The sequence below is a fragment of the Larus michahellis genome, chromosome 3, assembly GCF_964199755.1.
Source record: "Larus michahellis chromosome 3, bLarMic1.1, whole genome shotgun sequence".
Lineage (NCBI taxonomy): Eukaryota > Metazoa > Chordata > Aves > Charadriiformes > Laridae > Larus > Larus michahellis.
This window is the reverse complement of record NC_133898.1, coordinates 85,666,874-85,683,970: the sequence shown is the minus strand read 5'-3', so window position 1 is coordinate 85,683,970 and position 17,097 is coordinate 85,666,874. Positions and strand designations below refer to the sequence as shown.

At 36.1% G+C, this 17,097-nt stretch overlaps 1 protein-coding gene across 2 annotated transcripts in view; it reads right to left on the bottom strand.

Moving 5' to 3' along the window:
• The window catches only part of ASCC3 (activating signal cointegrator 1 complex subunit 3), a 276,745-nt gene that overhangs the window by 239,213 nt on the left and 20,435 nt on the right, over positions 1 to 17,097 (bottom strand). For both annotated transcript variants that reach the window (XM_074581044.1, XM_074581045.1), the window contains exon 4: positions 16,052 to 16,635. In XM_074581044.1, the coding sequence (XP_074437145.1) occupies positions 16,052 to 16,635 (584 nt within the window). The remainder of the gene's footprint in view (positions 1 to 16,051; positions 16,636 to 17,097) is intronic.

Below are 17,097 nucleotides of genomic sequence, written 5' to 3'. Positions count from 1 at the left end.
AAGTAACGGACTAATACCTCTTACATCTAAATATCATAGAAGAACATTTGATTTGAAAACAAAAAGCAAGTTTTCTGTATTTTCATGTTTCTTACAGGTCGATTAAAACAGGAAAAGCCAGATGAAGCATAATTTCTTACCATTGTTATTAACAACAGGTATTAGGTGTGTGGGAAAGTCTTTCTGCTTTCAGATCTGCTTTTCTTTTTTCAAGCCTGGCATTTTTGAATATGCAGCCCAGCACATTAAGTCCACTTATATACGTATGATCTTCCAATCCTAGGAACTATTTCCACCCAGGAGACTTGCACAGAGTCTTCACAAGCTCAGTTTAACTGTACCTGCCCCACAGTGGCCATGCACTTCAAGCACTTTGAAGGTGAGTTGCTGATAAACTATGTGTATGCAGAATGCATTTCTGATCACTATTCATCGGTACGGGGGCTGGAGGATTCTCATACCGTAACCTCAGCAACCACTGGGATCAGATACGACAGAACGATGGGCAAGCATTTTCATGGGACGAGGAGCACCTGGCTCTCAGACAGCCTCCAGTGGAATCAAGTGCCAGCTTCACAAGGATGAATGAGAAGTTACTACTTGTCATCAGAGAGATCTTAAGGATCTTAAGATAGAAGAAGACAGAGTAAGGAAGCTGATGGAGAAGTTTCCATATAACATTGTCTTTGGGAAAGATACCTGCATAAAGATAATGCATTAATGACAAATTCTTACTCAACATTCAACTTTTGGTTGCTCTTATTACTTCATTTGCAGTGCAACAAAAAATGCTGGAAATCTGGTCTTCAGCCCAGGACACATTTTTAATCCAGCTGTAAAAGTTCAATGCACAAATAGAGACAAGACACAGACAATCGTTCTTTTTAATATCGTTTCTCTTCAGCACATTTGCATACACTCTATTTCTGTATCCACAGATGACTATGCAATTTTACTTCAACTACACACTAGTAGAATCACAGCAAGAAAAATTCCAAAGTTAGTATTAAAACATGAAAACCAATTTCTTAGAAGACTCAGCCTACTGGTATTAGCCAAGACTTCTTTTAAATCAAATTGAAATCTAAAGTTAAAACACAGAAATTGATCAGTTACAGGGAAAAAAATTAAGATAATTATTTTTCTTATATAATAAGACTCAAAAAATCAGACTATCAAATTGAAAGCACATGCAAATATTGCTTAATAGGCCTAAAAAGTCATCTTGCCTATTTAATTTCCTATCAGTTTTGATTACAGATATCTCTATTCTTATATAAAAAATAGCATAATCTGTCACAGCATAATTCTAAACTATCTGCTAGAAGTTTTCCTCCAGCTCCTTGCGCAAGTCTGTACTAAAACTGCCTAATGTATTTGACAGACAAGCACAAAAACCAAAGCACCTTGGTAAATTTTCTTAATTTTTAAGTGAAAATAAGTAGACTTGAGAGATCACCACCATCATCAATGTTTTAACACTGACTAATTAGAAACTTACACAGATGCACTAATTTTGAAAATTTCAAACGTATAGCTACAAGGCAACTTCCACCAGCTTACATAGCCTAAAGACTTCAGTAATTAGAAATAATGTCAAACCCAGCTACAAACAGCAGACTACTGACATGCCTTTTGAAAAGGAAGCCCTGAAGACCAATTTAAACATAGAAAAACTTGCTGTTACATGATTTCTTAAACTAGTATTTATCTTCAGAAATATTCTGAGATTAGCTATTTATGAATTTTGAAGGAAAAAGACTGCTAAAATTAGCTAATTGCTGCACTTGCCACTTTTCTAAGCACAGGGAGCAGGCAAATTTGGAATTACTGAGTGAGTATTTGTAAAGGTACTAGATAGATGACTGCGTCACTATTTCAGTAATACAAATACAAGTTCTCCTGAAGAGAAAAAATATTTTAAAAAAAATCTAAGACAGCATAACTTGAATAGGAGACTCCAGATGCCATTTCATTCTGTACTGAGGGCAAACAGCAAAGCAGATACGGGGCTAAGACATTCTCACTTTACCCAGCAGAAAACATACATTTGTAGAAGAAGTTTTTGTATCAGAATCAAACATCCAAACCAAATTTTTTAGGATTGATGATTTCAGATACTTATAACGTGGTGGTGGTTGGCACAGAATTCTTTCCTGCAAAAGACAAAAATCTACAGATATTCTTAAAGGACAGCAATTCCCAAACCTGACTGTTTTAGAAAAAGGACTTTGCCAAGCATGCAGCCGTTCGCTTCTAGTCCAACACTTCTGCTATCCTCAAGTGTAACGACAAGGTACAAGAAAATGCCAAAAAGCCAAGCAGTTTATTCAGGTTGCTTAACGGAGGCGGATGATGAAGAGTAGTAAAGGACCCTAATACTGAAAGCTAGTTTTATCCCAATTAGGATAGCAATTAAGCTCTCCATGAAAGGCTGCCGGGCCCAGCAGGCTGCCCCAGGGAACGAGGCCCAAAGGCCTCACACCTTTGCTCACCTCGACCAGCCCCAGGGCTGCCACACGCTCGGGTGGGTGAGAAGGAAACAAGACAAGTTTTTTCTGAAACATAGCCTTTTGTATTCCTTTTAATTTTTAGCCTAGCTTTCCAAGGAAGCAAGGCCTACCAAATCACTCTGCACGTTTACCAGTACGTGAACAAACAAACAAGTTTTACGCCTCTTCAGTAACTTCTAATTTGACAGAGAGACAGAAATTTTCTGGGGCCAGCAGAGGAGACTGATCCAAATGACTGCTTTTTGTGTTTCCTGCCCTTCTCCCCTGCATGGCCACAGCGCCAGCCCAGCGGTGTCCGCAGGCTTGGGCAGGGAAGCACCAGCACAAGCTCTTCTTCAGCCAGCAAAGCTGCGGCAAACGTGGGGTGTTGGAAACCACACAAGATGGAGAGCTTCAGGAAACCTTGCTCTGTGACTTTTGCAGCTCAAGCAGCTGTAGGTTTGGTTTGTTTGGGGTTTTTTTTGCAGGGTTTTCCCCCTTCCCGCCTTCCACAAAATGATTTGGAGGAGAATGATTTTTTGTCTAGTTAATGAGTAAGCCTTAATCTTTACTGGTGTTATCCGACTGCATTTCTTGCAGAACTTGTAGTTCCTTATGTCTCCATGAAATGAACTTCTTTGCATCAAAGAAAATCAAAATTAAAAGTTCTATCAGCTACAGGAGCTCGCTCTAGAAAAAGATCTCATTAAGTTTAATGCTATATTAAACCTGATTCAAAAGTGATCATGAATAGATCAAGCCTCACACCACCTCAAAGATCCAAGCAGCTTTCTCTCAGTACAAAACTGAAGGAATTGACAGGAAAGAGGAAAAGTTACTGACAGGAAGGAGAGCGACCAGCTCTTAGCACCAGGATGAAACCTAGCATCTTTGGGCTCTCGCTGTGGCTCTTTCATCATTTCTTAAGTTATGTCCTCAGAAAACAGCACTCAAACGCCATTCAATTTGGTTTCTTATGAAGGGAGACAGCATGGCTCTGTTTTCACAAAAAGACAAAGTTTCCTATCATCCTTGGGGTTTCAACAGTCCTTGGACATCAACAGAGCTGTATACTTCTGATTTAAAAAAAAGAAGGCCACAACTAAAAAAGGAGAAAACCATATATAAAAAAAACCCCAAACTGGATTATTTTCTGTATATGAAAGGGGAGCAGTTAAGCTCTACAGTCAAGAATAATGAGACCCAAGCTTTGTATGTCTGAATATAAAAATTCTTAGTAATTTTAATAAAATTACAAAGAGAAGAATATGAGCTTGAAAAGCCAGTCTCATGCCAAGTTAGAAGCTTTGATGATAAGATAAAGATAAAACACCACAGGGGTGATCCACATATGCCTGTACTTTCCCATAATGGGGACTGCTTTTATGAACTAGGTAATGGGGAATAAGCTTTGTGATATGTTAATTTGTTAGGGCTAGAAAGACCTTTTACTGAACAAAAGGAAGAGCCACTTTGACGCTAAAAAGCAAACATGTTCTATGAGACACGTTGCTTTTACACGAAAATATCTGTGATGCAAGGCTACATACAAATGCACAAAACTAACAGCTAATGTTATAATTTCACAATATGTTAGGAAAAATACAGATTAACTTAGACCAACATAGTATCATATCCAAGTTTTCATGTGGTGCATATACATAGCAAGGAACATTTAAATTATCTGGTTTTAAGTCAAACTGGATGTTAAGCAGTAGCCTTTTGAAGAGAATGTTCTCTCAAATGAGCCTTACAACAAGAGCTACCCCACTTCTTTATTGATTTTAAACAAGAAATAATAATTTCTAAGGACAACTTGAATTTTGTTTACTTTCAACTATGCGAACATCTCCTTATAGTAAACTTGCGTGTGATGGTTATTAAGAGACAAACCTAACAGATTAATTTTTAGGAAACAGCTATGTGAAAGTAACACAACGGCAACAGAAATTCTGTCCTCAGGGAAGTTCCCTGCCAAAAGTCTTCTAAATTGTCCAAGGACAAAAGAGGAGCCATACTGAATTCAAAGAGGTTTGGAAATTAAATTCTGGAGTGACTTTAGGGAGGACATAGGCAAATAATGACAGAATAGAAAGTAGGAGGAATGTGAACTATTAAAAAATTACTCTGGCTATGAGCACTTCCTGATTTTTGTTACGTCACAGATACCTGGAAAAATTACTAGATATTGCTCTTCCATGTTTTCTAACAAACCTCTAAACTATGATACTGAAGCTTGGGATTCATAACCATTTGTAAACATTCAGACAAGGATCCTAGATAGGTTTCCTAAACTTATAGCTAAATTTATGATCACTACTAGATTAGTAACAATCACTGGTGGGGCTGGTTGAAGAGTTCTCCAGGACCAGAAGATGAATATTTCTGGAAGTCAGATAAGTACTTCCATTTTCTTCTGTCATCAAAAATAAGCCATTTATAACTTTTAAGGTACCTTTTTAGATAACATTTTAGCTATCACTTCAGACTTTGTTCAATATTGCAAAAATAAGATACCAAATGAACGGTGGTTCAGTAATAATGAAAAACTACTACTAATAGTAGAAAGTATGTAACAGGGACATACCGACACAGCCTGTGACAATTCCCATTACTAAAGAGCACTGGTAGTCTAGCTATGCCCTTTATAAAAATGGATATCGAATATTTATTGAGATAATAAAAACTACTCCTGATTCTCAGTGTCTGCTTAAAGCCCTTACAGACAACTGAATTTCCATGTCCAAATGGAGCAATTAGGTAGCTTACAGCATTCCGAAGAATGTCTCACAAGGAGTAGACAACTGCTCTGTGTGTAACAGATCTAAGAGTTGCTGCTCGTGCACGTTTCTTTTAACTGTGAAAATTGCTTGGTTACTGTAAAAGCTATGCTAGCACTGGGAACAAACTTGCCTAAAATCTGAAAGTTAACCGAAACTCTTGGTGAGATTTTTTTCCTCACGAAGATGAACAGCCAATATTTACAAAATGTTTGTTTTATGCTGCCAGTCTATTGCTATCCCCTCCCTCTCTCTGAGTGCCTTTTCCTGCAAGCCACAGCTCGTTGATGCATTACTCCCACACTAAATATGTTTGTACTATTTCTACGTCTTCGCATCAAGCCAGAGCGGCAATTATTTTTTCATAGTTCATTTCCTCAGTTTTCCATGCTTTATTTCACAAGCTACCTTCTATACAGTGGACCTCCTGTGAACCCTTTTCCAATTATTTTTTAGCACCTCCTATATATAGTAAAGATGAAGTCATCTTCTGAAACTGCTTTCCCTATCAATAGACAGTCCATATTAACACATTCTCCACTTAAGATCAACTATAAAATGTAGTTGTAACACTGAAAGTATCTGGCAGTGCTTACAATGAAGGTCTTCAAGGTTGTTACAAAAGGATATATACACACAGATGCTGATGTTCTTGAAAGATGTTCAGCCAAAACAACACTTTCTGGTTGTAGCTTTTTTGTTTTTTATTTAAATATCCACATACATGGATGCATACTTTTATGTTTTCAGCATCTGTATTTTTTTAAAGAATGCCAATTTAACTAGCATGTTAGGGTATTTAACTTTTAATTTGATCATGTTGGGTAAGGAGAGTCAGTGGGCCCCTTATTGTGAAATTCCACTTACAAATCCCTTCACTCACCTAACTACCACAGTTTTGTTTTGGTCCGTAATGAACTTAAAAAATAACAAGGAACAGCTTAATAATGACTTTTACATAACAAAAGAAAATACCACAATTTTTCGCTATTCTTACACGTAGCCTCCAAAAACCTAATCTCCACAAATTTAGGGCTTTAATAAACATTGCTGAGTAATAAAATATAGCAATATATAACTATGTATATAATACACTATATTATACTATATATAATATATAGTAATACAAGATGCTGAAGCACAGAATGCTTTTGTTGCTTTTCTGCAGAGTCCATGCCTAGCTCCAGCACTAGAGCTCTTTGGCCTCAAATATCAAAGATTTTCCCTTCATTAATGCATTTTTGAAAGCAGTTTCATGACATCTTTTGTCTGTTACGATAAATAAGTAAGTAATAAATACGATAGCTCATAAAAAAATAGTTCATGCTCTGAAACAAGCTATTTAGTCAAAGTTTTAATAAAAAAAAAATCCCTTAATGTAATCTAACTCTTTTTTCCATTTTGAATGAAATAGTTGCAGTATGACTATGCTCTGCTTACATGAGCATTCAGTTTTTGCTAAATGTTTTATATAGTTCTTACTATATCTGCTTATACCAGTTGTTCAAGTGTAATTTATTAACAGGGTGAAGCTCATTGGATTAAAACTAGTTAAAATCAGTAAGGTGTAGTTAACCAGTCAGTGTGCAACCAGATATCCAGTTCCTCGGTGGGAAAGTCTCATAAAAATGCAACAGCAACATAACACTGAAGCTTTTCTAAGTGGCAAAACCTTCCCAAGCCACGTAGAAATACATGTTAGTGCAATCCTATTTTGTAATGGTGTTATTTTGCTGGCTGTGCATGTAAAATATCAGCTATTTATACATACACAATTCAGAAAACACTCCTGTAAAATAAGTTAAAAACATAAGCAGAGACTAAGACAAGTAGTAAAAACAAAACGCTTTTGAAATCAAGGACAAATCTCCAACTGAATTTAATAATGCTAGCATTTTATCCTAGAGGTTTTGTCTTTGCACTTACACATGTTTAATTATTATTTCAAAATACATTCAAATTTTCCTATTTCTTTCACTTTGGACAATTGTGTCAGCCACTTCACCACTGGCTTCAGTTTTTAGCCAATTTATTTTTCTCACTCACTAACAAGCTGTACTGTTTACTTATGCCTTGGAACATGATGCTATTTATTATATTTCCAAAAGTGTTTCCTACTACATTTTCTAAAGATTATATACTAAAACTACTTCTATTGGCCTCAAGTTCTGCCAAATCGCATTTTGACACCAAAGTCTTTCTCCACCTAAGGATAGCTTGATGAAAACCGTGCAGGGAAAACAGCTGCCTTGTGCTGGGGCCCTTCGAGCACCTTTGGTTCTGCTTCAGATGAGTTAGAAAAGCTGCAGCTGGGAGCCCTAAGCCTGAAGAGAAGGGCACAGCAGCTTAAACAGACAAGCCAAACTTGGGCTTTGACAGGGAACAGAGAACCTTCTGGGAGCACTGAAGCACACACAGTTAGACTGTTGTGCCGAGCCCGTGACAAGTAAAGCTGAGTTTCCGATAGCAGAATGTTCACATTTGATATTTGGAGGAGCTAAGCATTTGCAAAGTCCAATACCCGGCATTCTACACAGCAGCAAAAAGCTGACGCTTCACGTCATATCTTGCTTAAGGAAAGGTAGGTACACATCTACTTTCATGCCCGCACGCTGCACTTTTCTGATGGAGAAGGTCAGCTTGTAACTAGGGGAATGGCTACGCAGCATATGCAAACAAGATCCACTTGCTGTCTGAGCCAAGCAAAAGTATTAGTCAAATATTGAGCCAGAGCTGATTGTACTGTGCACAGATAATGCAGCCTGTTTCTCCAAAGCATCTCTCTTGGAGCCTGCACAGTATGTCAGAAGAATGATCTCAACACTGGCAACTGAGCGCCACACAAGTCTGCAAAAAATGAAATGTCAAAGCACTTTTCACAATATTATAACATGAACTGTGAGAGTTCAGAGCTCTTAATATAAATTACATATTCAGACTGCTCAGGGAATCACTTTCAATACAGACCTGAGAATTATTAAACTGAATTCAGGTTCAGAAATGAGAGTTAAACATTTCTCAGGTCATCAAATTTTTGGATACTAATAACTAGAACATACAGTTTTTATTTGTAAAATTTAACACTAAAGTTCTGATTAAAAGCAATGAGCAAGAAGTAAATACGGAGAACAGTGTCTGTAATGTGTGCTACTGACAAACAGCACCCAAGTCACTAGTAGGAAATTAAATCTACACTAGTAGGAAATTAAATCTTAAATCTAAATGTAGATTTAAGACCTGCTTAGTCTTACTTTAAAGTAACGTGATTTTGTGCAATGCTGTATATGCTCTTCCACTTGGTTACCTGAAGTAGTGAGCAAATGTGTGCAACCTGTAGGAACTCAAAAATCCTTTTGTAGTTGGTTTGCATTATAAGCTCTAAAACGTGCTCTTTCCTGTTGAACTGTATTTCAGCATCATTTCACAATGTAACATTTGTCTTAGCTTACACCTGAAAAAAATTTTAAATGTTCACATAAATAATGTTAGGCTTTTAAAGGGTATTAGAAATTTGGTTGTGTAAATTAACACTTTCTGTATTTTCTCTTAAGAGAATAATGACCATTACAGATTCCTGCTTAATGCAAGAAGCTAAATGAATGATTTCTCTGAACAAAAACGTCCATTATTTATAGATACTTAATTTAGGAGACCAATTTAATACATATGAAATCAAGGTCACTAAGATCTAATTGAGATTACTTGCAACACAAGGACTATTTATTTCCTGTATACCCCAACTCATTAAGTTACACATAAGGTTAAAATACAAGTACTTAAAAGGCCTACTCAATTTATTTATATTATGAGATGCTGCTACGAAGGAACTTGTTACAAAACAAGAAGTTTTTTAACTTAGAAAAAGAACATACTAGTGTAAGGAATAGTTTACACTGATTTTAATGCAAGAAATCTATCAGGAAAAATGAAGACTTAAGTTAATACAGAATTAGGAGAAACTATAACAGAAGAATTTTCCCCAATTACTTCTATTTATTCAACTGAAATGACAGAATCACAGAACTGTTGAGGTTAGAAGGAACCTCTGGAGATCATCTAGTCTCCAGGGTTGGAGACTCCACAACCTCTTGAGTAAACTGCTCCTCTGTCTGACCACCCTCACAGTGAAAAGTTTTTTATGTTTATATGGAACATCCTGTATTTCAGTCTATGCCCAGTGCCTCTCGTCCTGTCATTGGGTATCACTGACAGGAGATATCCTTACCATCAGACCTGATCAGCTCACATCCCCCTGAGCCTTCCCTTCTCCAGGCTGAACGACCCAGATTTTATTTGTTCATCTTACTGCTCAAAGCAGGGCAATAAAATGCATGAGTATGATTTAATTAAGAAAGCCTAACATTTGAATAATAACTACAGATAGCTTTCATAGCTTTAGTTCTGTGCTGCTTGCCTTTCTCTCGATTTTATAAGCAAAAGGAAACAAGTATACCTACCAATAAAATAGTATTAACAACAGAGTTAAAAGAAATTTAGTTGATGACATGTATTCTCCAGAATAAGAGGTGAGCACTGATCAGTCAGTCTAGACACACTTTTCGTCATGATCAGACTGTCATGTGAAATGCAGTATCATCATTTTTTAATAATAACTGTTTCAATTGTAAGGGGGGAGGAAGATTTGTTCAAACAAGAGGGGACATCATCAGATAGAGTGACGGTAATCCAAGAACCGTGAGGTTTCTTGGAAGATAATCACAATAGATGAAAGTGATATTTACTCAGCCTCGAAAAAAACTCTTTCCTTGCAGCACTGTAAAACACCGAGTGTTTTCCCCTCAAAAAGTCCAAACACAACAGTGAACATTATCCATGACAGTTTAAGGGGTCTTATCTCCTTTACCAATCCATCATTCTGTAGAGTAACCTACTACCCAATATTAATATGGGTATTGGAAATTAATTCAGCAGCCAGTATTTAAAAAACAAACAAACAAAACAAAAACACAGAGGCTTTCTACGTTCTAAAAGTTATGCATCTTTCTATAGTATCCATGAGATACATGGAAAAAAAAAAGTAAAAAAAAAAATTACCAACTGTTATTAAAGTGCTCAGGGAAAAAAAATGTATTATCTGTTGACTTCTGAGCTCAATAGTTTCCATTCTGATCAGAATTACCAACACTGACCAGTCCTGTTTTACCATGAATTATGTGCCCTGTGATTTGCAAACTGCAGTGGGAGGCTGCTACTTCTATTACCAAATTTGTCCAATTTGTCCATTATGTTTGGTTTAGACATGAAGAATTTCTTTAAAAAAAAAAAGTCATTGCTGCAGGCTGAAGGATACATAGTTTTAGAAATACAACTTAGTTTTTGAAAACTAAGTATCAAAAAAACACATTGAAATCCAAGTTTGTCTAACTCCGGAAAAAGCTTTGTAATCTCTGAATACCTTTTCTTTTCCTTATTTAACTGCAATCATCATTTAATAAGAGTTTGATATGTGAATTTCCTGCTTAAAAGGAACTGTGTATTTTTCCAGCTATGATGCTATACTAGATTTGACTGGGTAGATTGGAAAGACTTCTTAAAAGATGCCTACAGAAGAAAAAAAATCAAACCAAACCAAAAAACCTCATCTCCTGCTATGTGTTTCTTTTATTTATTGGCTCCTATCCCTACATCGGGGAATAATTTTTAGTGCCTTTTGCTTTGAAAGTATCCAGGCATGTTTTCCATTCCACGTTCCACGGACCAGCAGACTTTACTATCTAGGTCCCTTACTGTAGCGCAAATTTCCCTTTTGAAGGGAAACCTTGATTCTTAATAATTGACAGTGTTAATTACTGACCTGTTACTTTAATTAATTTCAATTTTTAAATTAAAATTCAAATTTTTATATAGTTAAAGAAAAAAATTTTGGCTATAAGGGTAAGGTGGTTAAAGAGAAAAGAGCATGGATATAAAAATGGTCACATCGAAGCTAGGATCAAAATTCAGCGCTCGCTATTCTCGCAGCTTCAGTGCAAGATAATCTTTCATAAATCTTCAAAAAATGACACATCAAATTGTAGGTCATGGAGCACACATCTATAAATGCAATAACACTGCAGATAAGAAAAATATAAATAAGATTGGAGAAGAGTTTAAAGGATATATTTTGGAAAATATATCCTTTCCAGGTAACTTGAAAATGGCATAAACGTAGCATGGGCTTACTAATGATACATCACTTGGTCTAACACTTCATTAATCTAGAAAATGAACAAATAGCAGTTGTCTCACATCTGGACTTCATTTAAAACATTGCAATTTTCCACATGAGGACTTGTTAAATTCGTGAAGATGAGCATTAATAGAAGAATTAAAAGTTGGCAAGGAACTGCCTGAAGGGTAAATGAAAGGAAAGGCAGTGTTGAAAAGGCGTAATAGTGTCTGGAAAAAAGTTACAAGTGCAGTTCTTTGATGCTCATTTTTTAAATTGGTTTAAAAAAAAAAAAAAAGAGGACAACTGTAGCACAGGAAAAGTGATCATAAAACCATCCCTGAATAAAGCTAGAAAGCAGATAACAAGGGTTCATTTTAACCACCCAGGCAACAAGACTCTGGAGCAGTCTTCAGATGAGAAGTTGGGACAAACTTTCCCACATTCTTTTATTAATGAGTCTTCTTTCATTTAAAGTATCGTATTACTGAGAGAAAAGGTCCCTTCCAGATTCTGTGAAAGCTTAAACAGATTTTGCTTTCCTTTGCTCTTCTGTACTTCTTTTGCAGAAAGGCGGGTGGCAGACACAGAGGAGCTTCCTGCCAGTTCGTTGAATTGACAAATTAGTTAAGGTCCCCTTGTTCCTGATCTCAAGAGCATTTACAGGTTCAACCAGCAAAGCATATTGGCAGATATTTGTGGTGGGATTAGGACAGGGCAACAGAAACAATGCAGATGAACTCAAGTGGAAAAAAAAAAAAAAATCATTATATTGCCACCAGTGACAAAGACAACTAACAAAGAGTTACAGGCAGAAGCCTGAGAGACAACGGAGCTCCACATAGCAGAGCCTGGGGAAAACTGTCTAAAAGGCTGTTGCTACATCAAGCATTCAGAGAGACACAAACATCACACTGAAAAAAAATCCTATTTAACAAAACAACAAAATAATCTATTAACTTCCATCCTGAAATAAGCATGAAAAGAACTGAATTTCAGTAACAAAACTGTAACCCTGTGGCTCTAACGAAGAGTATGTATTACTGATGGATTTATTAAGGAAGAGGTGCTGCCCAACTCTTGACCTCTTTTTTTTTTTTTTTTCCATCATATAAAACCTATATTCCACAACTTGTACTTTTCTGATTTCAGGTCTACTTTGATTTGAAAGGAATGTTTTTGACCCTTGAAGGAAGGATTCAGCACCTTCAAACTCCACGTTACTACTTTTTGGTCTCTTACTGTAGTTTTCATTACCCGGAACAAGGAAGAGGCCATATCTTTCTTCTGCAGTAGAAAGGATGAATAATGAATTCTTCTTAGAAATGAAATAAAAAGGAAGGCTTGCTTCGCACTATGACAGTTTGCAATACAGCTGGATTGTGTTTAACTGATGGAAGCCCTGGATATTGTAGTTCAAGTACGTGTATCCGTTACATTTTAATGCAGAGAGCTGGAGATAGTCGCAACTGTAGAGCAGACAAAAGAACCTAAGCGGTAAACTTCTTGTGCCTTATTTTAATGGTCAAATAAATATATCATATATAGAGATAAGTAGACATACGTGCTACTCACATAATATGCAAACTACTACTTACAATGTAATTTTCTTGAAACAGTTCTGCTGTTTCACATCATAGCCTAGTGTTCTTCTAGTCATTTATACAGCATTTAACATGATTTTGCCTGGGAAACATCATTTAATCTAATATGCTGAATGACATTAATGTTTCTTAATTTTATTTGGGAAAAGTTCTTCCCTTGGCCTGAGATGAATAAATTGCACAATTTTTCATAATCTGTGCAGTATAAATTAGATCTTAAGACACTTCTGATTGCATTTCCTTTTTTCCCTTCTAGTTATTTTACCTCCATAGGAAATTTCTTCCTGTTTTGTTATGATACCTCTGCATTAGTGTGAAAATAGAGTAAGGTATCTCCAAAATAAAATTCAGAAAAATTTTGCACATAAACTATGGCAAGGGTTCACAGAGGAAAGAGACACAGCCTCTGAGAACAGCATGGTGTAACCGAAGACGGACTAAACTCCTCCAACTATTTCCTAGATACCCTGGGAGGGGTTAGGTGGCCAAGTTGCTAAAATGCTCTCAGATGCCTCAAGTCTTCACTCTGAAAGTGTCATACATTAGGAACTGAGTACTTGAATTGAGGAATGCACTGCAGACTGAATTTTAATAAAAAATAATAATAAAAAAGCATGACGGTTATTGGGCAAAACTCTATAGTCTGCTACCAGCTTTTTCTTTCCGTTTTTAAATAATGGACTTGTTACCGCATCGTTACCATTTCATACTCATCAACAAGATCTGACATATAGCGAAAAGCATGCTCCAGAAGCTGTCATTTAGCTTTACTAGACTTTATGTCCCCAATGAAAAGTATGTGTCCTAAACACTCAGAAAATAAGTTATAACTCCCATATCACTCCAAGCATAAGAATCAATTTTCCTCTAATTAAGAGTCACCAGTGATGTGCCAGATAAACAAACTGTCCCAAAGGAAGCATGCAATGTTCTTATATAGTGAAAACAAAGAACAAAGAATTTCTTCTACCTCACCAACCACTTCAAATGTAAGCTATACAGTGCTGGAGAAAGAAGCTCATTTCAGTTCTTTGTAGAGTTCATTAAGTAGATGAAAACCTGAACAGCATACATGTGTGTGCCTATACACACACTACAAAAAAACCACAGGATGTCACCCCTGAAATGATCTAAAAATGTTCATATTCTTAACGTGATCTGCAATCTTAATAAAATTTGCTAAAGGATCAAATGGAAATGTCTTAGAAAAGTCCACTCGCCAATATCCTCACCACCAGCATTTTCTTGTTTAATAATAAATATCTTCCTAAACAGAAGAATAGACACGGCCACTGTTTTAAAATATGAAAGCGTATCTTACAGATCTGGATTTTTATTTACAAAGAAATATCCTTTCATATTAATGGTTCTTTTTTTCTTGGTTCATAAAGAAAAACAGAATTTCATAGAGAACAGAGTCTTTAGCGTGAATGCATCACCCCAATTAATGTAAGATTTTCAGTATGCATGATCAATCACATACTTGTTATACCATCTCATACGGCAAATCTATGACCTAGTTCTAGAAATGGGTTATCTTCAGGTTTAAAAGCACCATCTGCTTTTAATGATGCCACCAGCAAAATTGCTGTAATAAAAAAAAAAAAAAACAAATCCCTAAGTGATGGTAAAATCCAAAGCCCAGAATAAATTTTCAAGTCATGACTACTCTTACAGAGAGCACCCTTTTAACTGCAACCTTTAACAAAAGGTGATCAGGTTCAAATTAGTCTTACCCCCTCCTTGACATCCACACTGTGCAATGAACAATGAATTAATAAGATTGTTGCAAGGAAAGGCAACTTGAGGGCCAAAATAAGAAGGAATGGGGAGAAAATTTATTTTTTTATTACCAAGAGTTCTTAGAAGTCCAAAATAAGATACAGGTTTCAGACACTCAAGGGAAAGAATCGTTTTTCTCTTTAGTAATGCAAAGAAAAGGATTGACTCTGGCTAAATAATCTTCAGAAATGTATGTGTACATTAGTAAACAATTTCTTCATGTTATCAAATTAAAACTCCTGTAAAGACATCAAGACAGAAATTTTGCCAGCAAGTCTTTGTTTCAAAAACTAAAGGAAATTAAGTCTTTACCGGTGATGTACATAAAAACTGATAGCTTGAACTTTCTGCCAACTGATTTAGCAAACAATTATGATCATAAAGTTGCAAAATAAAAATAAAGTTATTTCTTCTTGCTTCAAGTGAAAGGTTTCAAGCATTTCCTTTAACATTTTACAGATTAAACTTAGGCGTTAAGTAGGCATTATGCAGGAGTATGGAACTATTTCTGCATACCCTGTGACTATATCTGAAAAGCCTTTCACTGATCCAGAAAAAAAAAAAAGAAATCGAAATCTTTATCTCTGTACAATTAATAAACTTCAGGTCCCTATGGCAAATGAAGCCTTTAATCATGCTCTTCCCCCTTCTACCACTACGCTTATCCTTCAACTCCAGTCTCCCAGCAACTGTTCTCTCTCCCTCAAGCTTTCTCTGCCCTTCTTGTAATAAACCCACCCCCTTTCCTTATCGAAAGAAATAGAAGTGATATGACAAAGTTTTAAAGTAGCACCACCTGCGCAGTCCTCTAACTTTCCTTCCACCAACAGGAAGGCTCTGAAAATGGAGATGGAACCTGCCCAAGAAAGTTAACTTCAGTTTGGCTTTGCAATTCCTCACACTTACATACCGTAGCTTAAATTGCCTAATGCTTAAAAAGAAAGTATGGAGAAGCTGAGCAAATGGCCAAAAAAAAAAATAATTGCCTGTCTGTTATGGGGGAAAGGAGACTATTCACATAAAATTTATGCTGCATCCATCTTCTGCCTGGTAAATTAAGATGCTGCCATGTAATTTTTCTCAAGACAAAAAAAAAAGAAAAAAACAGAAAAGAGAGAGAACAGATAACACTTGGATAAAATATATTGGCATAATGCAATATGAAATAATTGTATATTTCTGCAATATTCAAATACATGCAGTACAGTTAATACACTACTATACCTCATTTTGAAGTTCATCACCACTTTTGGCAGAAGCAAGCATCTCGTACAAAGTACAGCAGAGGTCTTCTGTCGTTGGCCCTCCAGGGGTACCTCCTTGAGATTCATTCAGATACTTTCCAACTTCACACCACAAAAAAGAATCATCTACTTTTTCCGAAGACTTGAGATCAGATTTCTCATCACAGTGATTCTGTAAGTGATTCAGCTGGCTATTCAGAAATTTGTTATAATCTAAGCTTATAATGTTCTGTGTATCGGCCTCACCATTCACAGGCAGCTCCTCAGAGTGATCCAAATCATGCATGTCAAATGAAAACACTATATTTTTACCGAAGAACACTCTGTTATCACCATTTTGCTCTTCAGCCATCTGTACGAGTGCTGTAAGCTGTTCTTCAGTGAAGTGAGAAGCAATCCGACATGTGGCATTACAAGCTGCAGTAGCAGATGATGATGGAAATGGCCCAAACATCTGCTTGATCGCCTTTGTCTCATCATGGCCAACACAGTTTTTCCTGTGAAATGTCTTAAAGAGAAAAACAGCTCCGCTTTCAATTGCTTCTTGTCCATTTTCAGCTCCAACTGTTAACAAAACCAAAAACAAATGTAACTTCATACACTTCAAACTAATTCTCTTTCATTGTCTAAAACATAACTGTATTCAATTTCTTGCTGCAAGTCTCATCAACAGAGATATGAAACGAAGACCATAACAACAAGTAGCAATTGTTGCAAGGTACTGAATTATAAAAGGTATACAACAATAAGGCATCTGTCTTCATGATCCTTGTACTTACTATAAATTCATATTAAGGATTACCAGTGGTTTTTTTTCCAAGTTAGAGGAGAAACTTGCCTGAGGTCTTAAACTCACAATAGTATATTTATGAGCTTTTTAAAGGTAACAAATTTCCACTTTGTCTCACTGTTTATTCACTGCCTAATCTGAATATTCATAACAGACTAAACATACAGAACTCATCTGAGAATTACTACATTCTTGTAGTAATTCCCAGCAGAATTACTACAAAATGTGTGTTAGTT